The sequence below is a fragment of the Galeopterus variegatus genome, unplaced genomic scaffold, assembly GCF_000696425.1.
Source record: "Galeopterus variegatus unplaced genomic scaffold, G_variegatus-3.0.2 Scaffold760, whole genome shotgun sequence".
In the NCBI taxonomy this organism is placed as follows: domain Eukaryota; kingdom Metazoa; phylum Chordata; class Mammalia; order Dermoptera; family Cynocephalidae; genus Galeopterus; species Galeopterus variegatus.
Window position 1 is genome coordinate 290,913 of NW_007726871.1, and position 25,111 is coordinate 316,023.

The 25,111-nt window shown below is 37.6% G+C and overlaps 1 protein-coding gene across 1 annotated transcript in view; it reads right to left on the bottom strand.

Annotated features, from left to right (window-relative positions):
• Positions 1–21,466, bottom strand: part of LOC103590041 — a 95,623-nt gene extending 74,157 nt beyond the window's left edge. Inside the window, 2 exon segments of the mRNA XM_008572157.1 lie at positions 7,002–7,153; positions 21,349–21,466. Coding sequence (XP_008570379.1) covers positions 7,002–7,153; positions 21,349–21,466 — 270 coding nt within the window.
• Positions 21,467–25,111: the final 3,645 nt, after the last annotated feature.

Consider the following 25,111-nt stretch of genomic DNA (forward strand, 5'->3'; position numbering starts at 1 on the left):
GCCCCATCAGACTAACATCAGACTTTTCATCACAAACCCTAAAAGCCAGAAAGGAATGGGATGATACATTCAAAATACTAAAAGACAGAGATTGCCAGCCAAGAATACTCTCCCCTGCAAGGCTATCCTTCCGAAATGAAGGGCAAATAGTATATCTCTCAGACATGAAGGGCAAATAGTATATCTCTCAGACAAACAGGGAGTTCACTACCACATGACCACCCTTACAAGAAATTATCAAGAGAGTACTGGGTTTGGTACCTGAAAAATAACTACCACTGCCATAAAAACTCAAGAAAAATCAAAACTCACTAGTAAAATAAAAATGCCAACAATGAAGAGAAAAAAAAAATTATCTACAACCCAAGAAACCAACAAACACAGAAGACAAATAGTAAATCAGAAAGAAAGGAACAAAAGACACTTAACACATCCAAACAAAAATCAATAAAAGGCTAGTAATAAGTCAACACTTTTCAATAACAACTCTTAATGTAAAAGGCTTAAATTTCCCAATCAAAAGACACAGACTCGCTGACTGGATTAAAAAGGAGGACCCAACTATATGCTGCCTTCAAGAGACCCACCTCACCTATAAACACTCACATACACTAAGAGTGAAATGAAGGAAAAAGATTTACCATGCAAACAGAAATGAAAAACGAGCTGGAGTAGCTATTCTTATATCTGATAAAACAGACTTTAAGCTAAAAACCAAAAAAAGAGATAATGAGGGCCACTACATCATGATAAAAGGATTCATCCATCAAGAAGACATAACAATCATAACTATATACACACCCAATGTCGGAACAGCCAGATTTATAAAGCAAAATCTATTAGACCTAAAGAAGGAAACAGACACTAATACCATAATAGCAGGGGACCTGAAAACCCCTCTCTCAATATTGGACAGATCATCTAAGCAAGGAATCAGCAGAGAAACACAAGATCTAAACAACACTCTAGACCAATTGGACTTGGCAGATATCTACAGAACATTCCATCCAACAACCGCAGAAGATTCATTCTTCTCATCAGCACATGGGTCATTCTCCAGGATAGATCACATATTAGGTCACAAATCAAGTCTCAACAAATTCAAAATTTGAAGTTATGCCATGTATTTTTTTCAGACCACAATGGATTAAAATTTAAAATCAATAACAAACGAGATTCTGGAAACTATACAAACACATGGAAATTAAACAGCATTCTACTTAATGACATATGGGTCCAAGAGGATATCAAACAGGGAATCAAAAAATTTATTGAAACTAATGAAAGCAATGATACATCATACCAAAACCTGTGGGATACAGCACAAGCAGTACTAAGGGGGAAATTTATCTTATTAAATGCTTACTTCAGAAGAATGGAAAGATGGCAAGTGAACAACCTAATACTCACCTTAAAGAACTAGAAAAACAAGAACAATCCAAACCCAAAGTTAGCATATGGAAAGAAATCATGAAGATCAGAGCAGAACTTAATGAAATAGAAATGCAAAAAATGATACAAAATATCAATGAATCAAAAGTTGGTTTTTTGAAAAGATAAAGCTGACAAACCATTAGCACAGCTAACTAAAAAAAGAAGAGAGAAGACCCAAATAAAAAAAGTTAGAAATGAAAAAGGTGATATTACAACAGATACCTCTGAAATAGAAGGAATCATTAGAGACTACTATAAACAACTATATGCCAACAAATTTGAAAATTTGGAGAAAATGGATAAATTTCTGGACACACACAAACTACCAAAACTGAGCCAAGATGATGTAGAAAATCTGAACAGACCAATAACAATAAAAGAGATTGAAGCTGTTATCAGAAGGCTCTCAACAAGGAAAAGCCCAGGGTTCACAGCAGAATTCTACCAAACATTCAAAGAGAAATTGACACCAATTCTCAACAAACTATTCCAAAAGATTGAAAAAGAGGCCATTCTCCCAAACTCATTCTATGACGCAAACATCACCCTGAAACCAATACCAGGGAAAGATACAGCAAAGTTGCAGGATACAAAATCAACACACAAAAATCAGTAGCATTTCTATTCTCCACCACCAAAAAAATAAAATATTTAGGAATAGAGTTAACCAAGGATGTGAAAAATCTCTACAATGAGAACTACTAACCACTGCTTAAAGAAATTAAAGAGGACACAAAACATTGGAAAGATATCCCATGCTCTTAGATTGGAAGAATCAACATTGTGAAAATGTCCATACTACCCACAGTGATATACAAATTCAATGCAATACCCATCAAAATTCCAATGACATTTTTCTCAGAAATGGAAAAAACTATCCAGACATTTATATGGAATAACAAAAGACCGTACATAGCCAAAGCAATGCTGAGCCAAAAAAAATAAAGCTGGAGGCATAACACTACCTGACTTTAAACTGTACTACAAAGCTATAATAACTAAAACAGCATGATAGTGGCATAAAAACAGACACACTGATCAATGGAATAGAATAGAGAATCCAGAAATCAACCCACACACCTACAGCCATCTGATCTTTGACAAAGGCACCAAGGCTATACACTGGGGAAGAGACTGCCTCTTTAGCAAATGGTGCTGGGAGAACTGGATATCAATATGCAGGAGAATGAAACTAGACCCATACCTTTCACCATACACTAAAGTCAACTCAAAATGGATTAAAGAATTAAATATACACCCTGAAACAATAAAACTTCTTAAAGAAAACATAGGAGAGACACTTCAGGAAATAGGTCTGGACACAGACTTCATTAATAAGACCCCAAAAGCATGGGCAACCAAAGGAAAAATAAACAAATGGGATTATATCAAACTAAAGAGCTTCTGCACAGCAAAAGAAACAATTAACAGAGTTAAAAGACAACCAACAGAGTGGGAGAAAATATTTGCAAAATATACATCTGACAAAGGATTAATATCCAGAATATACAAGGAACTCAAACAACTTTACAAGAAAAAAACAAGCAACCCAATTAAAAAATGGGCAAAAGAGCTAAGTAGGCATTTCTCTAAGGAAGATATACAAATGGCCAACAGACATATGAAAAAATGCTCAACATCACTCAGCATCCGGGAAATGCAAATCAAAACCACACTGAGATACCATCTCACCCCAGTTAGGATGGCTAAAATCCAAAAGACGCTGAACGATAAATGCTGGCGTGGTTGCGGAGAAAAAGGAACTCTCATACATTGTTGGTGGGACTGCAAAATGGTGCAACCCCTATGGAAAATGGTTTGGAGGTTCCTCAAACAGTTGAAGATAGATCTACCATATGACCCAGCTATCCCACTGCTGGGAATATACCCAGAGGAATGGAAATCATCAAGTCGAAGGTATACCTGTTTCCCAATGTTCATCGCAGCACTCTTTACAATAGGTAAGAGTTGGAACCAACCCAAATGCCCATCATCAGATCAGTGGATATGGAAAATGTGGTATATCTACACAATGGAATACTACTCAGCTATAAAAAAGAATGAAATACTGCCATTTGCAACAACATGGATGGACCTAGAGAGAATTATATTAGGTGAAACAAATCAGGCAGAGACAGAGAAATATCAAATGTTCTCACTTATTTGTGGGAGCTAAAAATAAATAAATAAATACACAAATAAACTGGGGAGGGGGGGAGGGAAGAAGACACAACAATTACAATTCCTTGAAGTCAATAGGACAAGCGAACAGATATGAGGTTGTTCGGAGGGAGGGGGGAGGGAGGGAGGTTTCGGTAATGGGCCACAATAACAACCACATTGTTTATTGACAAAATTAAATTAAATTAAAAAAAAAAAGTAGGAAAAGCTGAGACACACTCATGCCACAAACCACACCCAGAAATAGTGCTGCACAGTCGGGAGGGGATCCCCAACTCCCAGCTTCTCCCTGAGGAGTGAAGTGTTTGGACCACACATATAGCACCACCCAAAGTACTGGCTCCTAAACCAACTACCTCTGGGAGTATATAGGTCTCAGCACTTGCAAATCTTCTGGGACCACACAGACAATGAAGTGATTTTAAACAGGCAGATATTCCCCTGGACTCTGTGCACAGTAAGCAGGAAAAATGTCTAACTTCTAGTGTCTCCCTGGAAGGGATTCAACTGCCCATTTCCTCAGCTTTTCCCTGGAAAGAGAATGCCTACATATCTAGTGCCACATCTTTTACAGGTCCTACCAGAAGGGCTGGCCCCAAAATCATCAAGCTCTGGGAGCTGATGGGACTGGGCATTCTCAAGTCTCCCAGAACCACAGAAAACAAAGAGGGGGCGGGGTTTAAACAAGTGCAAGAGCACTTTCAGAAGCTATTTCCCATGGCTCAATTAGGCAAAGCAAGCAGACAAAAAACCCCAGCTCCCAGTTGCTCCCTGAAAAAGGTTTGCCTGTACACCTGATGTACCCCCTACTTGTTGTCCATGGGTCAGGCTTGCATCTAGGAGTTGACAGAACAAGAAATCAGTAGTCCACTGAGTGCCTGCGTGGGCTTTTTCACACAGCTTTTTCTCTTGGCTTGCTCCAGAGATAGAACCAAGCCTCCAGCTAATCTGCCTGCAAGCTGGTCCCATCAGCTGGGCCCTGATGTCAACAAAGAGCAAAGCAACTCTATGGTCTGAACAAGAGTGCAGGAATTTGCCACAGATCCTCTTCCTGGCTTTATGTAGAGTGGGAGATAAACTCCAGCTAAAAGCCTAACCCAGAGAAAGGCCCTAACTCTCCTCAATTCTATGAAGGCTGACAGAGGTGAGGAAACTGCCAAAGAAAAGTTTGAAGCTAGTAGAGGTTGGTTCATGAGGTTTAAAGCAAAAAGCCATCTCTATAACATCAAAGTGCAAGGTGAAGCAGCAAGTGCTGATGTAGAAGCTGCAGCAAGTGATCTAGAAGATCTTGCTAGGATCTTTGATGAAGGTGCCTACACTGAACAACAGATTTTCAATGTAAATGAAACAGCCTTACATTGGAAGAAGATGCCATCTAGAACTTTCACAGCTAGAGAGAAGGCTTCAAAGCTTCAAAGAACAAGCTGACTCTCTTATAAGGGGCTAACGCAGCTCATGGCTTTAAGTTGAAACCAGCACTCATTTACCATTCTGAAAATCCTAAGGCACTTAAGAGTGATGCAAAATCTACTCTTCCTGTGCTGTACAAATAGAACAACAAAGCCTAGATTGCAGCACATCTTTTTACAGCATGGTTTACTGAATATTTTAAGCCCACTGTTGAGATCTACTGCTCAAAAAAAAAAGAGTCCTTTCAAAATATTACTGCTCACTAACAATGCACCTACTCAACCAAGAACTCTGGTGGAGATGTACAAAGAGATTAATGTTTTCATGCTTGCTAACACGACATCCATTCTGCAGTCCATGGATCAAGGAGCAATTCTGACACAGAAGTCTTATTATTTAAGAAATATATTTCATAATGCTATAGCTTCCATAGATAATGAATCCTTTAATGAATCTGAACAAAGCAAATTGAAAACTTTCTGGAAAAGATTCACCATTCTGTATACCGTTAAGAACGTTCATGATTTATAGGAGGCCAAAATACCAACATTAAGGCCGAGCCCATGGCACACTCAGGAGGGTGCGGCGCTGGGAGCGTGGCAGCGCTCCCGCCATGGGTTCGGATCCTGTATAGGGATGACCGGTGCGCTCACAGCGCTCACTGGCTAAGTGCGGTGCAGCCGGTCTCAAAAAGGACAAGAAAAAAAAAAAAACCAAAATACCAACATTAACAGGAATTTGAAGGAAGCTGATATCAACCCTCATGGATGACTTGAAGGAAGCTGATATCAACCCTCATGGATGACTTTGAGGAGTTCAAGACTTCAGTGGAGAAAGTAACTGCAGATAGAACGGAAATAGCAAGAAAACTAGAATTAGAAGGGGAGCCTGAAGATGGGATGGAATTGGTGCAATTTCATGATGAAACTTCAATGGATGAGGAGTTGCTTCTTATGGATGAGCAAAGGAAGTGGTTTCCTGAGATGGAATCTCCTGATGAAGATGTTGTGAACATTGTTGAAATGACAAAAAGGATTTATAATATTACATAAACTTGGGTGACAAAGCAGTAGCAAGAGTTTGAGAGGATTGTCTCCAATTTTGAAAGAAGTTCTATTAAGAAGTTCTATCAAACAGTATCGCATGCTACAGAGAAATCTATTGTCAAAGAGTCAACAGGTGTAGCAAACTTCATCGTTGTCTTATTTTAAGAAATCATCACAGTCACCCCAAACTTCAGCAACCACCCCCCTGAGCAGTCAGCAGCTATCAACATCGAGGCAAGACCCTCCACCAACAAAATGCTTATGACTCATGGAAGACTCAGATGATCGTTAGCATTTTTAAGTAATAAAGTATTTTTAATTAATGTATGTACATTTTTTTAGACATAATGCTACTGCACACTTAACAGACTACAGTATAGTGTAAAAATAACTTTTATATGCACTGGGAAGCCAAAAAATTTGTGTGAGTCACTATATTGTGATATTTGCTTTATTGTGGTATTCTGGAGCCAAACCCACAATGTCTTCAAGGTATGCCTGTTTACACAATAGAATATTATTGCGTCTTAAAAAGGAAAGTAATCCTATCACATGCTATAACATGGATAAACTCTGAGGACATTAGGCTAAGTAAAAAAATACGGTCACAAAGAAGACAATTACTGTATAATTTCACTAGTATGAAGTATCTAAAAGTAGTCAAATTCATAGAAACGAATAGGGACTGGATGGAGAGGGAGATGGGGAGTTATAATTTAATGGTTATAGATTTCCAGTTTTGAAAGATGAAAAGGTACTAGAGATCTGTTGCACAACAATGTGAACATACTTAACACTACAGAACTATACACTTAAAATGCACTAAAAATGGTAAATTAAGACAGTTAATTTTATTTTACATGTTTTTTTAACCACAATTTTAAAGTCTTTTTTTAATCAGACAAAGGACTTTTTTCCTTACTTACTTACTTGTCCTCTTAAAAAATTGAAGGAACTCTTCGATCTAAATAGTTGTCTGGATCCTGTATCTCCCATTTCCCCATAAACAGAAATGTAGACATTTGCTACTGTTCCAGCATTCCATAGCTCACCTGTTGCCACATACACTTCATAAACTGTCACTGATAACAAAAAGAAAATGAGCATTAGGTGCCAAATATTACTCATATAATAAAATATTAAGTACAAAAGTCCCCCCTTACCCACAAGGGATATGTTCCAGACCCCTGGTGGAAGCCTGAAACCGTGAATAGTACTAAACCCTACATATACTATGTTTTTTCCTGTACATACAGATCTATGATAAAGTTTAATCTACAAAATAGGTATAGTAAGAGATTAATAACAAAAAACTAATAATAAAACAGAACAATTATAACAAAATATTGTTCAGAATTTCACAGACAGTTTTGTTCTTTCCATAGACCTTAGCAACCTCAGCATAGCTTTTTTTTTTTCCTTTCCGTATTGTCAAGTACTTTCACCTTTTCATTTATAGGAAGCACTTTACAACTTCTCTTTAGTATATTCAAATTACCAGCATCACTACTTGTGCTTTGGAGCCATTATTAAGTAGAATAAGGGTGACTTAAACACAAGCATTGTGATACTATAACAGTTGATCTGATAAATGAGATGGCTGCTAAGTGACAGGTAGTGTATACAGCATGGATACGCTGGACAAAAGGATGATTCACATCAGGAGTGGGACACAGATGGGGCAGCATGAGATTTCATCATGCTACTCAGAATGATACGCAATTTAATACTTATGAATTGTTTATATCTGTAATTTTCCATTTAATATTTTCAGACTCTAGTTGACTATGGGTAAGCAGAAAGCAAAACCATGGACAAGAGGTGACTGACTACTGTCCATAAATCTAATCAAGAGTTCCATTTCTAGGTAAGATGGAGTAACACATGCCACCCAGTCACTCCCACTGAATACAGCTATAAAACCTTGACAGAATGCATGGAACAGCTAAGGAAAGACTCTGAAAAGTGAACAGTAGCAGGAGGATTAGGGAAGAGCAGAGTTTAAAGTAATATACCAAGCATCAGTGAGTTTACCATTTTTCTTCCTCCATGATCCACAGCCTGGACTCAGTGCACCAGAAGCCCAGAATTAGACACTGGAGCTCAGACACAGAGAGCTCAAGAGAACACCTTTAGTTCTGGTTCAGGAAGCAAGAAAGGAAACTCCTGATACGTACAGAAGATGCAGACATTCTACTGTTTTTTTCTCCTTCATCTCTCTATCCCAGTGCCTGGGAACAGGAACACACTGGAGCCAATAATCTGAAGGAGAAAAACCTTCCCTTCTGACTGGTGGAGCCAGTAGGCTCCAATAGGGTGGGGCCAACCCCTATTGCTTCCTTTACTTTTTCTGTCCTATTACTGCTTAGTGCTAGACACAGGAAGACTACAGAAGTGCACGGCACAACAGAATTACTCAAGTCCAACTGTAAAGGCTTTAAAAACTGAACTGACATTAGAACCACAGCACACAGAAGACAGGACAGAATTTGTAGCCTGAAACTAATCAGTAGTCAACTGCATGCTAAAACAATAATATGAACAATCCCTATAGGATTTAAATATGAAAGTGTCTTATATAACAATTTGCAAAATGTACAGGATATAATCTGAAATCACTCAGAATATTAAGAACCAGGAAATTCTCAACTCACACGGGAAAAGAGAAAGAAGAGACACCACCATTAAGATGACATCAGTATTGGAATTATCTGACAAACACTTTAGAGCACCTATGATACAAATGCTACTGCAAATGGTGACTGATGGCACCGGCATGACCGGTCACCTTTCCAGCCCCTGGGAAGCATCCCACCCCACCCCCAGCTTCTCTGGTAGCCAGGAAGCAGCCCACCCTGCCAGCCAGCCCCCAACTGATGTCACCAGTACACCAGCTGCCTTCCTGGCAGCAGCAGTCTCTGCCACTGCAGCAGATACCACTGCTGAATGAGTGGTCTGTGACAGCCACCACCACAGCAACTGCCACTTGCAAGAGTGACTCACTGCCATACCAGCAGCCACTGCTGCCTCATAGGTACCCACTGACCACTTCTCAGCACAAACAGAAGAGTGACCGGTAGAGTCCAGGGAAAGAGGTAAGCGAGCGCAGACCCGTGACCCAGTGGTCCAACCCAAAAGGGGGAATTATGCTGCCAAATGTGGTAGCATACCTGGAGGTGGGAGGTAGGAGTGCAGCCCAAGGGACTGCCTTCATCCAGGGAGAGACAAATGTGGAAACTCCTGAAAGTACAGAAATCCAGGATACTCAAATAGAGGAAGGAAGAAAATTCCCAATCATCACCAACTCATCCCCAAAGCAGGGAAACAAGGTCCTAGAAGGAACCTCAGCCAGAGTCACCCATTCAAACTGAGGAGGCTAGGATATCCTAGTGTACCCATCAGGGTCACGGGGAGCTAGCCAGAGTGCCAACAGACCCATCCAAGGTCACCCACCATAGCCGAAGAGTGACAGGGCATCAAGGCACTTCTCTCAAGAATTCCAGAGCTTGCCCATGTCCTGCTGAACCAACACAGTGTCACCACCCCCAGCAAGGAACTTTAAGTGCCTGAGGGAATAGGCCATGAAGGCAATGACATGCAATTGCAACACTGAATTTGGCTGAAGTACCCATATGGAGACAACACTACTGAGTGTACCTGAAACCAATACTAAAACACCCAACTTCATTATAAAACACATCTAACAAGAGGAACTACCTCTCCTCAAAGCCCACTCCAGAGTACAAGAAAAAGCAACTGTTCTATCAGATGACTAGACACCAACATAGAGATACTAGAAATATGAAGAAAGATGAAAATACAGAAGGAATGTAATAATTCTCAAGTACCAGACATAATAGAGCAGGAAGTCCTTGAAATGACTGAAAAGGAATTCTGAACAACAATCTTAAGGAAACTCAATGAGATCCAAGAAGGCACAGTTAAACAACACAACAAAATGAGCAAAAGTGTCCAGAATCTGAAGGGAGAAATGTACAAAGAGATTAATACCTTAAAAAAGAATGTAGCACTGCTTCTGAATATGAGGATTCACTCAATGAAATAAAAAACATAATGGAGAACTTAAATAGCAGGCTAGAGAAAGCAGAAGAAAGAATTTCTGATCTTGAAGATGGTCTTTTCAAAATAACCCAGGGGAAGAAAGGAAAAAAGAAAGAAGAATGTTTAAAAAAAAAATTTGAGCAAGCTGCAGACAACCTGAAGCATACAAATATCCAAATCATAGGTGTTCCACAAGGGGAGGAGAAATTTAAAGGCACTGAAAATCTACTCAAGGAAATAATAATAGAAAACCTCCCAGGTACAGGGAAAAATACAGACTTTCAGATCCAGGAGGCTCAAAGATCCCTAAACAGATTCAATCCAAAAAGGTCTTCTCCAAAATACATTATAATCAAACTGGCAAAGCTCAAAGACATAGAATCCTAAAAGCAGCAAGAGAAAAGCATCAAGTCACCTATAAGGGAGCCCCCATCAGAATAACAGCAGACTTCTCAACAAAAACCCTAAACGCCAAAATAGAATGGGACAATATATTCAAAACACTAAAAGAAAAAATTGCCAGCCAAGAATACTATACCCAGCAAGGCTATACTTTAGAAATAAGGGAGAATTAGTATATTTCCCAGACAAACGAAAACTGCAGGAGTTCACCATAACAAAAACAGCTCTACAAGAAATCCTCAAGGAAGTACTGCATCTGGAATGCGAAAAACAACAGTCACTACCATGAATACACAAGAAAGAACAAAACCCACCAGCAGAACAAAAATGTGAAAGAGAAAGAGAAAGAAACCTTATCTGACCATCTGAAAAAAACAACACAAAAGGCAAACAATAAAAGGAGAAGAAAGAAACAAAAGATATTTAAAACATCTGAACAAAAATCAATAACGTGCCACATCCACAACCAGGCCAGGGACAACCACCAAGCCATTGCCAGTAGCACCCCAAGCTCCCAAACCAAGACAATGGGGGGGTCAATGGCCTCAGCCATGCCCCCTGACATCTGCAACCAGGCCAGCAACAATCACCAAGCCACCACAGGAAGAGTCCTAGGCCCCCAAACCAGGGCAGTGGAGGGCCGAGGGCTTCAGCCACACTACCCTGAGAGCTGTATACAGCCTAGCAATGACCAAGCTAGAAGCCCTCTGGTCTCCCCTGACAGAATGAGGTGTGTGCCATGGGCCTTGATCATGACCCCCCCTTCCTCCTCTTCCCACCCTATTTCCCTCTCCCTTCCTCTCTCCTCCTCCCTTCCAACTTCTCCATAACAACATCTTAGAATGAGGCATGGAGCTGGGGAAGCCAAACCCAGCCACAAGTAGGCAAGCTGCTGCCACTGCCCCAAGGCCCCACCAGGGACCAGAGGCACTGAGCCGGGGGAAGCCAAACCCAGTTGCAACTAGGTAAAAAGCACACAGAAAACACAATTTCCACATGGGCAGCCCACCACAGCCACCGTAATTGTCATGGCTGCCACAAAAGCAACTAGTCTCTATAGCAGCAGTCACAGCCACTGTGCAGATGGCACACCAGACTCTCAACTACATTTACACAAGAAGAGGTAACAGAAGGGAACAAAAAGAAAAATAAAGACGATGTCGTCTCTCTCCACAAAGCAAATTTTGGAGTAACAGAAGAAGCATCTGCTTTACAATAATATGGAAGACTTGATCACACCTGTCTCAGTCTGGACAGATCATCTAGGCAACAAACCAACAGAGGAACAGTTAATTATCAGATGGAGAGAACAAATCTATGGTTATTAGAGGGAGAAGGGGGGGAAGGGGAGGGGAAGGTGGGATTGGATAAGGGCATAAAGAATAAGTATGATTTGTAACAATGAATACGCTAATAAAAAAGAAAAAACAAAAAAATCCAAACAAAAATCAATAAAATGCCAGAAGTAAGTCAACACCTTTCAGTAATATCCCTTAATGTAAATGAATTAAATGCCCCACTCAAAAGACACAGATTGACTGACTGGATTAAAAAGCTAGACTCAAATGTATGCTGTTTACAAAAGACTCACCTCAAATGTAAAATACACAAAAGACTAAGAGTGAAAGGATGGATGGAAACATCCAAAACAATCAGAAATATATACACACCAACACCAGAGAATTCTGATGTATAAAGCAAACACTATTAGATCTAAGAAAAGAGATAGACCTCAATACAATAATAGTTGGGGACCTGAACACACCTCTCTCAGCATTGGACAGATTATCTAGGCACAAGTCAACAGAGAAACAGGATTTAAACTACACTTTCGACCAATTGGACTTGGCAGAGATCTACAGAACATTTCATCCAAAACTATAGAACATACTTTCTTCTCATCAGCACATGGAACATTCTCCAGGATAGACCACATGTTAAGTCACAAATCAAGCCTCAACAAATTTTAAAAATTGAAATCATTTCAAGTGTCTTTTAAGACCACAATGGATTAAAAACAGAAATAAATAACAAGCGAAACTCTGGAAATTATACAAATACATGCAAATTCAACAATATGCTTCTCAACAATCTGTGGGTCCAAAAAAATTCAACAGGAAATAAAAATTCCTTGAAACTACTGAAAATAAAGTCACAATGTACCAAAACTTGTGGGATACAACAAAATAAGTACCAAGAGGAAAGTTTATCACAATAAACACATCAAAAGAATAGAAAGATTTCAAATAAACAACCTGATGCTACACCTCAAAGAACTAGAAAAACAAGAACAATCCAATCTCAAAGTTAGTGGACAAAAGGAAATAATTAAGATCAGAGCAGAAGTAAATGAAGTAGAAACCCAAAAAATGATCCAAAAACATCAATGAAACAAAAAGTTAGTTTTGCAAGAAAATAAACAAAATAGACAAACCATTAGCTAAGCTAACTAAAAAAAGGAGAGAGAAGACTCAAATAAGAAAAATTAGAACTGAAAAAGAAGACATTACAATTGATACCACAGAAATACAAAGAGTCAATAGAAACTATTATAAACAACTTTACACCAACAAATTTGAAAACCTGGAGGGAATGGAGAAATTTCTGGACACACAAAAACTGCCAAGACTGAACAAAGAAGACATAGGAAATCTTAACACACCAAAAACAAGTAATATAATTAAAGCAGTAATCAACAGTCTCTCAAAAAAGAAAAACCCAGATGCCTTTACTGAATTCTGCCCAACTTTTAAAGAAAAATTAATACCAATTCTCTTCAAACTATTCCAAAAAATTGGAAAAGAGGCCATTTTCCCCAACTCATTCCATGAGGCCAACATCATCCTGATACCAAAACCAGGCAAAGATACTAAAAAAACAAAATATAGGTCAATGTCTTTTGTGAACATAGACACAAAAATCCTCAATAAAATATTAGCAAATAGAATACAGCAACACATCAAAAAAATTATACAGCATGATCAAGTGTGATTCATCCCAGGCATGCAAGGATGATGCAGTATACGCAAGTCAATAAATGTGATACACCACATCAGCAAAATCAAAGACAAAAACCATATGATTATCTCAATAGACACAGAAAAACCATTTGACAAAATTCAACATTGCTCCATAATAAAAACTCTCAGCAAACTAGGTATAGAAGGAAACTATTTCAACCCAATAAAAGCTATATATGAAAAACCAATTGCCAATATCATCCTGAATGGGGAAAAGCTGAAAGATTTTCCCTTAAGAACACGAACTAGACAAGGATGCCCACTCTCACCACTCCTACTCAACATAGTGTTGGAAGTACTAGCCAGAGCAATCAGGCAAGAGAAAGAAATAAAGGGTATCCAGATTGGAAAAGATGAAGTCAAACTGTCCCTGCTTGCAGATGACGTGAACCAATATACAGAAAAGTCTAAAGACTCTACAAGAATATTCTTAGAGCTCATAAATGATTTCAGTAAAGTTGCAGGATACTAAATCAACACACGAAAATCAGAAACATTTTTATACTCCAACAATGAACTAGCAGAAAAAGAAATCAAGAAGGCTAGCCCATTTACAATAGTCATCAAAATAAAATGCCTAGGAATCAATTTAACCAAGGAGGTGAAAGATCTCTACAATGAGATCAACTACAAATCAATGTTGATAGAAATTAAAGAGGACACAAAAAGACATAAAGACATTCCATGATCTTGGATTGGAAGAATTAACATTGTGAAAATGTCCACATTACCCAACGCAATCTACAGATTCAATGCAATCCCCATCAACATACCAATGACATTCTTCGCAAAAATAGAAAAACAATCCTAACATTCACATGGAACAACAAAAGACCCTGAAAAACAAACGTAATCCTGAGCAAAAAAAGAGCTGGAGGTATAACATGACCTGACTTTAAAATACTCTACAAAGCTATAGTAAGCAAAACAGCATGGTACTGGCATTAAAACAGACACATGGGCCAATGGAACAGAATAGAGAATCCAGAAATAAACCCATAAACTTACAACCAATTGATTTTCAACAAAAGCGCCAAGAACATACATTGGGGAAGACTGTCTCTTTGATAAATGGTTCTGGGCAAACTGGACATACATATGTAGAGGAATAAAACTAGACTCGTATCTCTAGCCATATACCAAAATCAACTTAAAATGGATTAAACACTTAAATATACATTCTCAAACTATAAAACTCCTAAAATGAAACATAGGGGAAACACTGCAGGAAGTAGGACTGAGCAAAGACTTTACAAATATGACCCCCCAAAATACAGGCAACTAAAGGAAAAATAAATGAATGGATTATATCAAACAAAAAAGTTTTTGTACAGCAAAAAAAAAAAAAAAAGAAAGAAAGAAACAACTACAGAACAAAAAGACAACCTACAGAACAGGAGAAAATGTTTGCAAACTATTCATCCAAAAAGGGATTAATATCCAGAATATACAAGGGACTCAAACAACAGTAAAAAAAAAACAAGTAACCTGATTAAAAAATGTGCAAGGGAGCTGAATAGGCACTTCTAAAAGGAAGATATATGAATGGGCAACAGACACATGAAAAACTGCTCAATATCACTAAGCACCAGGGAAATGCAAATCAAAACCACATGATATCATCTCACCCCACTTAGACTGGTTATTTTCAAAAAGACAGAGAATAACAAATACTGGCAAGGAAGAAGAGAAAGGAGAACCCTCCTACACCCTTGGTGGGACTGTAAATTAGTGCAGCCATTATGAAAAATGGTATGGAGCTTCCTCAAACAACTACAGATAGAACTGCCATACAATCTAGCAATTCCACTGCTGGGTATACATCCAAAGGAATGGAAATTATCACGCCGAAGGGATACCTGTACTACCATGTTCATCACAGCTGTATTTACAACTGCCAAGAGTTGGAACCAACCTAAATGTCCATCTTCAGACACACTGATAAGGAAAATGCGGTATATTTACACAATGGAATACTACTCTGTCATAAAAAAGAATGAAATACTGCTATTCACAGCAACATGGATGAACTTAGAGAAAATTATGTTAAGTGAAATAAGCCAGGCACAGAAGAGAAATACTGCATGTCCTCACTTATAAGTGGGAGCTATAATACTAAAAATAAACAAATAAATTTACAAAGAAAGAAATATATAACAATCACAATAATATGTTGAACTTTCAAAAGAAAAAAACAGAACTGAGGTTATCAGAGGTAGGAAAGGGGGAGGGGGATAGAGGAAAGGGAGGAATTGGTAAAGGGCCATGAAAATCAATTACAATGGCAATGTAATTAGTATACTGATATACTAGTCATCCCAATTTGAACATCACATATTGCACACTGGTACAGATATTCAATGCTGTACCCCACAGATATGTACAATCAATTATTTTCAAATAAAAAAATTAAAAATTAAAACAAGCAAAAAGCAAATGCTACTGCAAATAATCATGAACACTCGGTAAACCAACAGAAAAACAAAAAGTCTCAGCAAAGAAATAGAAAATTTAAAGAAGAACCAAATGGTAATTTTAGAACTAAAATAGCACCATAAACAATTTTAAAACATTGAATAGGCTAACGAGCAGAATGGAGAGTACAAAGGAAAGTATTAGTTAACGTGAAGACAGGAAAATAGAAATAGTCCATTCTAACAACAGAGAAAAATACTTTTTAAAAAAATGAACAGAGCTTTGGAGATCTGTGGGACAACAAAGGATCTAATATTCATGATATGAACTTACAGAAAGAGCAAAGAAAGAGTCTGATTCAAGAATTCTGTGTACTCTTAAAAACAATCCTGCACTGCCCCTCTCCACCAGCTCCATCCGTCCTTTGGATTTCACATCAGTAATATTTCCACATACTCCACTTCCTCCTCAGCTCATATACAAACTGAGTTTATAAGTATTTATCATTGAAAGAAGTTTTATTTATTTGCTTGTATTGTTAACTCGGCAATCCTCCTCTAAAGATTAATAACTTTTCCCCATTATTTTTCTACCAAAATTTCCTTTTCATTTTTTTTAAAACCAAGCAGCTCATATTGCTAAAGCTGGAAGAAGAAAACAGGGTAAGAGTGACCAGAGTAACAGTAGTCCATCATCTTTGTATTATTGTAATCAGAGCAATTCTTCTTTAATCTTCCATGGAAAAATTTAGAAGACAAATATATTTTAAAAAGTGAACTGGAGTCTTCTCAAGTGATTGACATATTTGCCCATGGGTAGATTGTATAAAATTAAATACAAAATAGTTGTTTCAATAAAAAGTTCCCACAGGACATCAGCCAGACAGTGCAAAAGGAAGCCTTAGACCCACATTCTCCCAGGGAGATACCATCTTAACAACAATACTCAGAATTACTGCCTTTGTAAGAATCCCAGAAACCAGTTAAGTGGTTCTTGCACCCAGGCGAGCCCAAAGACAAGAAGAAACTCATCGAAGCCAGTAGGAAAATGCATGACATTTTACATGCCTGAGCTCTTCCCCACCCCCAGCACATACTCCATGACCAAGCTGGATTTATACCTGGATATGCAAAAATGGTCCAATATATGAAAATCAATCAATGCAATATACCACATTAATAGGATGAAAGACAAAAAACACATAATCATCTCACTGATGCAGACAAAAAAAATTTCTAATTCAACATCCTTCCTTGATAAAAACTCTCAACAAACTAGGACTACAAGAACACTACCTCAACCTCATAAATGCCACATACAAAAAGCTCACAGTTAACATAAGACTCTGTGGAAAACAAAAAGCTTTTCCCTTAAGATCAAAAACAAGACAAGGATGCCCATTCTCGCCACTTGTATTCAAATAGTACTGGAATTTCTAGTGAAAGCAATTAGAGAAGAAAAAAAAAAAATCCAAGTTAGAAGGGAAAAAATAAAATTACCTGTTTGCCAATTACATGATCTTATACATAGAAAACCGTAAAGTTTCCACACACAAAAAAACTTGTTAAAACAACAAAATCAACACAAAAAAAGTTGCATTTCTATATGTTAACAATGAACAATCCAAAAAGGAAATGAAGAAAACAACTGCATTTACAATAGCATCAAAACGAATAAAATACCTGTGATTAAATTTAACCAACATGGTCAAAGACTTGAACACAAAAACTACAAAGCATTGCTAAAAGAAATGAAAGAAAATATAAATAAATGAAAAAGACAACCTGTGTTTGTGGACTGGAAGACTTACTACTGTTAAAATGTCCATTACACAAAGAAATCTACAGATTCAATGCAATCCCTATTAAAATTCCAACAACATTTTCTAAAGAAATAGAAAAAAAATCCTAAAATCCATATGGAATGTCAAGGGACCCCTGAATAGTCAAAACATTCTTGAAAAAGAACAAAGTTAGAGGTCTCACATTTCCTGATTTCAAAACATACTACAAATCAACAGTAAAGTCAGTGTGGTACTGGCATAAAACAGACCAATAGAATAGAATAGAGAGCCCAGAAATATGTGGTCAAATGATTTCAATAAGGGTGACATGACCACACAATGAGAAAAGAACAGTCTCTTCAATAAATTGTGCTGGGTAACTGGATATTCACATGCAAAAGAAAGAAGCTGTGCCCTTATCTTACATTATGTTCAGATATTAACTCAAAATAGATTAAAGATCTAAACATAAAATCTATAACCATAAAATTCCCTACAAGAAAACATAGAAGAAAATCTTCAGGATATTAAATTTGGCAATGATTCCTTGAGTACAACTCCAAAATCACAAGCAATAAAAGCAAAAATAGACAAATGGGGCTACATCAAACTTAAAAACTTCCACACAGCAAAGGAAACAACCAACAGTGTGACCAGGCAATCTGTGGAAGTGCAGAAAATATTTCCAAATCATATATCTGATAAGGGGTTAATTTCCAGAAAATATAAGAAACTCCTACAACTCAACAACGACAACAAACACAAACTCAATTTAAAAATGGGAAACAGACTTAAATAGACAATTCTCCAAAGAAGATATACAAATGACCAACAAACATAGGAAAATTCAATATCACTAATTATTAGAGAAACACAAAGGAAAGCCACAGTGAAAAACCACCTTATACCCATTAGGATGGCCAATATCAATAGAACAGAAACAAGTGTTAGAGAGAATGCAGAGAAATTATAACCCTTGTTCACTGTTGATAGGAATGTAAAATGGTGCAACCACTATGGAAAAGGGTATGGAGATTCCTCAAAAAATTAAAAATAGAATTATCATAAATTATCATATGATCCAGCAATCCCACTTCTGGGTATATATCCAAAATAATCCAAAGCAGGATCTCAAAGAGATTTTTATATTTGCACACCCATGTTCATTGCAACATTATTCACAATAGGTAATAGATGGAAGCAACACAATTGTCCACTGTCAGATGAACAGATTAAGAAATTATGGTGTATATACCTACAATGGAGTATTATGCAGTCTTAAAAAAGAAGTAAATCCTGTTACATATCACACCACGTATAAACCTCAAGGACATTACACTAAGTAAAATAGTCCATTCACATATGGACAAATACCATATGATTACACTCAGTGAGGTAGCTAAAGCAGTTAAAACCACAGAAACAGAAAGTAGAAAGATGGTTGCCAAGGGGGTAACAGGAAGAGCAGTAATTAGTGTTTAATGGATATAGAGTGTCAGCTTTGTAAGATACAAAAATTCTAAAGACCTGTTGCACAACAAAGTACATACAGTTAACACTATTAGGCTGTACACTTAAAAATGTTTAAGATGGTAAATTTAATGTTTGTATTAGTTACTACAATTAAAAATAAAAAAAATTTTTTAAATAGCTCATATAGCGTGGACGAGCCCACTTTTGCTTAGCAGCTCTTATCCTCTGCAGGAAAATAATTCCATAATTACAAAACGTATTTTACAGGAACACATGAAAGTATACTTACTGGTACACTAGACAAACGCTTTTAGAGTTCCTTTTGCCTTAAATGACAACTACTACTGTAACTCTTTATCAACTTAAAAGACAAAAATATAACAAAAAAGACATTAACATAGCTTTCCTTATTTATACCACCTAGAACTGATGTGTCTACCTCTAGTGAAATTTGTCGCTTGTCTATAATGACATCATTTCAGATACAGCATCAATTTTTCTTAGATTATTAGGTAAAAATATGACTAGGGTCAGTTATCATTTGCTACATCCACCAATGACCTAGATAACTAAAGGATTACTAAGTTTATAGCTAGCACGTGACAGGGTACAGCTAGAATACCAAAATGTGGGGGCCGGCCAGGTGGCGCACTGCTACAGTGCGCCTCTTGGGAAGCACGGCAGCGCTCCCGCCGAGGGTTCGGATCCCACATACAGACCGGCCGCTCACTGGCTGAGCGAGGTGTGGGCACAACACCGAGGGTTGCGATCCCGTTGCCGGTCCCGGTCCGGTACAGGCGCGACACTGAGGGTTGCGATCCGTTGCCGGTCACGAAAAAAGACAAAAAGGAAAAAAAAAAAAAAAGAATACCAAAATGTGGAGAAAATGAAAAGAAAAATGTTCTTTAATAAACCATGAGTACCAAGCACTACAGTGAAGGCAAAGAAAATCAGTATGTATTTGCAGAGTATGCCTCCTTTGAGCAAAATCTCACAATTAAAAAGGAGGGAGGAAGAAGCAAAAAGTGACCTCCGCATCATTACTAACAGTGTATAGGAACAGGGTACCTAGCAAACACCTCCTCCAATGAACTGTGTGGGAAGATAAGGAAGACTGGTGAGAACAATGCTTATAAGTGGTGAGAAAAATGCTTTGGAATGGTGAGAATAACGTTCATGCAAGCCTTCACTTTTGAGTAAATAGGGCTATTCACGTATTTTCAAATATATCTTAACTTCAGAAACTTAAGAATAGTATTACACTTTATTTAAAAATTACAAAAGAATCATCAGTCTGTGCAAACATTTTACCAGTCTATGTTCCCTCAAAAAGTTACACAAGTTGGTAGGTTCCTAAGCCTAATGTTAGATTATATGACATTGTGGAGCTCTTCCAAATCTTTAAATAAATTTATTATTATTTCTTTACAAAATTAAGACATCACAATTTTTGGCAGAACACAGCCTGGATTGAAGCAAAATCTATTTTTACCAATTATCCATTTAATAATCCTCATATACCCTTTTCCCATCCTCTTCCAAAGTGGAGGCCAGCAGACCCAAGAGCAAACAGCTCTTATGGACAAAATTACCCTGTATTCTTGTGGCAGGTAGCAGTGAGCAGATCAAAAGCTTATTCTCAGCCATATTACATAAGGCTTGAACACATCTCAGCTATGGCAAATGTTTAGAAAGTGGTTGAGTAGTTGTGCTTTCATTTCCTGATCAAATAGATAAATTTTCAAAAATAAGGTAGAGCTTGTGGGAAAACTACACATTGACCTTGACTTAGTCCTAGAGTAACTTCACCTGACATTCAATTTTCTCATGATCTTCAAAGCATTAATTTTCTTGTTTTGATTAAGAGGCATTTCAGCTGACCTTCCTAAGGGGCTAACTGTTGACAAGAACATATTCCTAAATGCCAACATGTGAAACAACTAAAAAGCACTTAGATGCAGCTGCCACACGAGCCAAGGTAATTGAAAAGAAACCAGCAGTCTTTTAATCATTCATTCATTCACTTACTCATTAACTCAACATGTATTTGTTGAGTTCCCTGTCCTTCAGCCTTTAGGCAAACAAGTTCTATTTGTGCTGCATAGAATTGGATCTTCCCTACCTGGAAGGATGGGTTGTCCTTTATTTAAAAGAGGAAATTCTCGACAGATTTCCCCATCCTCTTCATCTCGTGCCAACCATCGTTGAACAGGTATGTAAAACTGTTTTCCAGAATTCATGTTCTGCAATTGTATCTACAATAGCAACAATATTACTTACAAAAAATGCAGAAATATCAAAGAGTCAAATAAAAGTTTTATCCAAGCTTGCTACTTAGCTCAAAAATCATTTTATTTATGTAAAAAATTGTTGATTACCTGAGAAGAAAAGTGCTAATTTATTCATTTACTGCTATCTCTATTTTGAATTTTTTATTTTTTTGGCAGCTATCACATATTTGGAAACTTTTCTATTTCTAATTTCTCTATTTTGAAATGTTTATATCAAATATTCCAATTTTCTCCCAAATTTTATGTGCCATTAATATTTTCCTGTTTAGAAAGAGATGTTTACACTTTTTAGAAATCTATTATTTCCCTGTTTCAATCTCTTAGAGATGATATTTTTATTTTAAAGTGATTTTATAGAATATTAGCATGAGGTTAGATTTCATATATACAGATTCAAACTGATAAGAGTTCCCTCCTCGGGCCGACCCCGTGGCTCACTCGGGAGAGTGTGGAGCTGGGAGCGCAGTGACGCTCCCGCTGCAGGTTCAGATCCTGTATAGGGATGGCCGGTGCGCTCAGTGGCTGAGTGCGGTGCGAGCGACACCAAGCCAAGGGTTGCAATCCCCTTACTGGTCACAAAAAAAAAAAGAGTTCCCTCCTTTGGTCCTTAGTAGGGAATAAAATTCAAGCAATAGTTATTTGAGTACCTATCATACAACATATCTAATCCATCTATTCTGGAGTTAAACATGGATGTCAATAAATTCTGATAGAAATTGAAAAATGTCGGGCTGGCCCGGTGGCGCACTGCTACAGTGCTAGCAGTGCACCGCTTGGGAGTGTGGCGGTGCTCCCGCCGAGGGTTCGGATCCCACATACAGACCGGTTCCCGCTCACTGGCTGAGCGAGGTGCGGGCGCAACACCGAGGGTTGCGATCCCGTTGCCGGTCCCAGTCCGGTATGGGCGCGACACTGAGGGTTGCGATCTGTTGCCAGACACGAAAAAAGACAAAAAGGAAAAAAAAAAAAAAAAGAAATTGAAAAATGTCAAAAATCATCAAAAAGTAGAAACTATGATTTTTTAATTCTAAAATCTAGCCTTTCATGAGTAAGGTACTATAATATTTTTAAAAGCTTCAGTGAGGTGTTATTTTATCTGTTAAAACAATCTTATTTTCTTTAAAATGACTTAAATCAGAGATTTTCAACTTTAATGTGTTTAAGAAATGATGTTGTTAAAAAGGCAGATTTTCAGTACCCAAACCCTACTAAGGCTTGTACGTCTTGGACATGTCCAGGAATTCACATTTATGAATGCATGTCAAGTCTGATTCTGATGCAATGCTACGTTTAGAAAGCTTCCCTGAGAACCACAGAGAATAACAACTGGTTTGCGAGGATGCCACTGCCATGACTATTTGATTCAGTTATTTTAATTAAAGCCCAAAGCTGATCATTTGAGAAACAGAAAACAAATCCATATTTTAAACTTTTTATTTTGTAATCCTCTTTAACTAAACTCAAAAGAATCAAGATTAAGGTCCTAAAAGCAATGTGATTATTTTATGAAAATGCTGTATCAATGTTGCTATTGTAGAATGAGTGTTTTTATTTTTATTCAAATCCTCTCAGGTGATAGGTACAAGTTAGCTTACTTAAAATTTCAAATTTCAAATTACTAAACTGTATTATAAGAATTGAATACAAAATTCCCATCTCATTATCTAGCATCTTAACTTGGCCAAATGGGTTTTAAACACTCAGAATAAAACTTTGAATCAACAGCATGTCTCTTCTTCACTTGTATTCAAAAAGTGGCGAGGTAAACATAAGGTAAACACGTTGCCTTGACATGGCAGAGTCCTTGCCATAGAGAGAAAGACAATAGGAATCTTCAGTTTGATTTTTACATCATTTCTCTGTAATACTATATACTCTTTTCAAATCACCTAACAACTGTCTCAGCATCTCAGCTTCTTAATGAATGTAACATTGCTTATCAGTTATCAATGAAATGAGATAGTAGGTGTATTAGTCCGTTTCTGTTGCTTATAACAAAATACACAGAACTGGGTAATTTATGAAGAAAACGAAATTTATTGCTTACAGTTTCTGAGGCTGGGAAGTCCAAAGTCCAAGGAACATACCTGGTGGTGGCGACAGTGACCCAAGGGTCTCACATTGCATGGTGGTAGAAGCAGAGAGGTGAGAGACAGACTCTTCTCTTTTAAAGCCTCAGAACCACACCCCTGATCACCATTTTTAATCCATTCACTACTGCACAGTCCTACAATCCAATCACCTCTTCAAGGCTCCACCTTTCAACTACCATGGTAGGATTTCCCATCCTCTGAACAGTCACAGTGGGGGCTAAGTTTCTAATACATAAAACTTGGGGAACACAATTCAACCTTCAATGAGTTTTGGGGGAACATAATTCAATACATTATAGCAGGAGAATTAAAGATAATTTTCATAAGTTAGTTTAGCATAGAAGAGAGAAAAAAGATATTATTATTAAATATGGTCATTAAAGTATCAATTTGAATATCACACTTCAATGCTCTAGATAGCATAAAAGAGAGCATATACAAGCCAGGCAGTAATTTTGAATTTTGAATATAACCTCTATATTATTTATTTTCATTTTTTTAATTTTTTTTTCTTGAAACATAATTCATTTTACATATCTGTGGGGTAGCACATTGAAAATCAATACATGTGTGCAATATGTGATGCTCAAATCAGGATAATTACTGTATTCAACATTACACAATGTAATCATTTTTTGCATCCCTTTACCAATTTCTCACTAACCGTCTCTCCCCCCTCCCCTTCCCCCACTTCTGGTATCAGTTCAGTTCTCCCCTTTTGAAAGTTCAACAAATTATTATGACTGCTATAGCTTTCCTCCTTATCTTTCTTTATATTTATCTATTTATTTTTTGAGCTCCCACTTATGCATGAGGACATGCAGTATTTCTCTTCCTATGCCTGGCTTATTTCACTTAACATAATTTTTCCTAAGTTCATCCATGTTGCTGCAAATGGCAGAATTTCATTTTTTTTTATGGCAGAGTAGTATTCCATAATGTATATATATAGCACATTTTCCTTATCCAGTCATCCACTGATGGATATTTAGGTTGGTTCCATATCTTGGCTATTATAACTAGAGCTGAGATAAACTTGGGAGTGCAGGTGTCCCTTTGACATGATGATTTCCATTCCTTTGGGTAAATACCCAGTAGTGGGATTGCTGGATTGTTTGGCAGTTCTATCTGTAGTTGTCTGAGGAACCTCCATACTGTTTCTATAATGGCTGTACTACTTCGCAGTCCCACCAACAGTGTGGGAGCGTTGCTCTTTCTCCACATCCTTGATAGCATTTGTCATTCTCTGTCTTTTTTATAATATCCAGACTAACTATGGGTGAGATGATATCTCAATGCGGTTTTGATTTGCATTTCCCTGATGCTTAGTGATGTTGAGCATTTTTTCATGTGACTGTTGGACATTTGTATATGTGCCTTTTAGAAATGCCTATTCAGGGGCCGGCCCGGTGGCGCACTGGAGAGTGCACCGCTTGGGAGCACGGCAGCGCTCCCACCGAGGGTTCGGATCCCATGTGGAGACCGGTTCCGCTCACTGGCT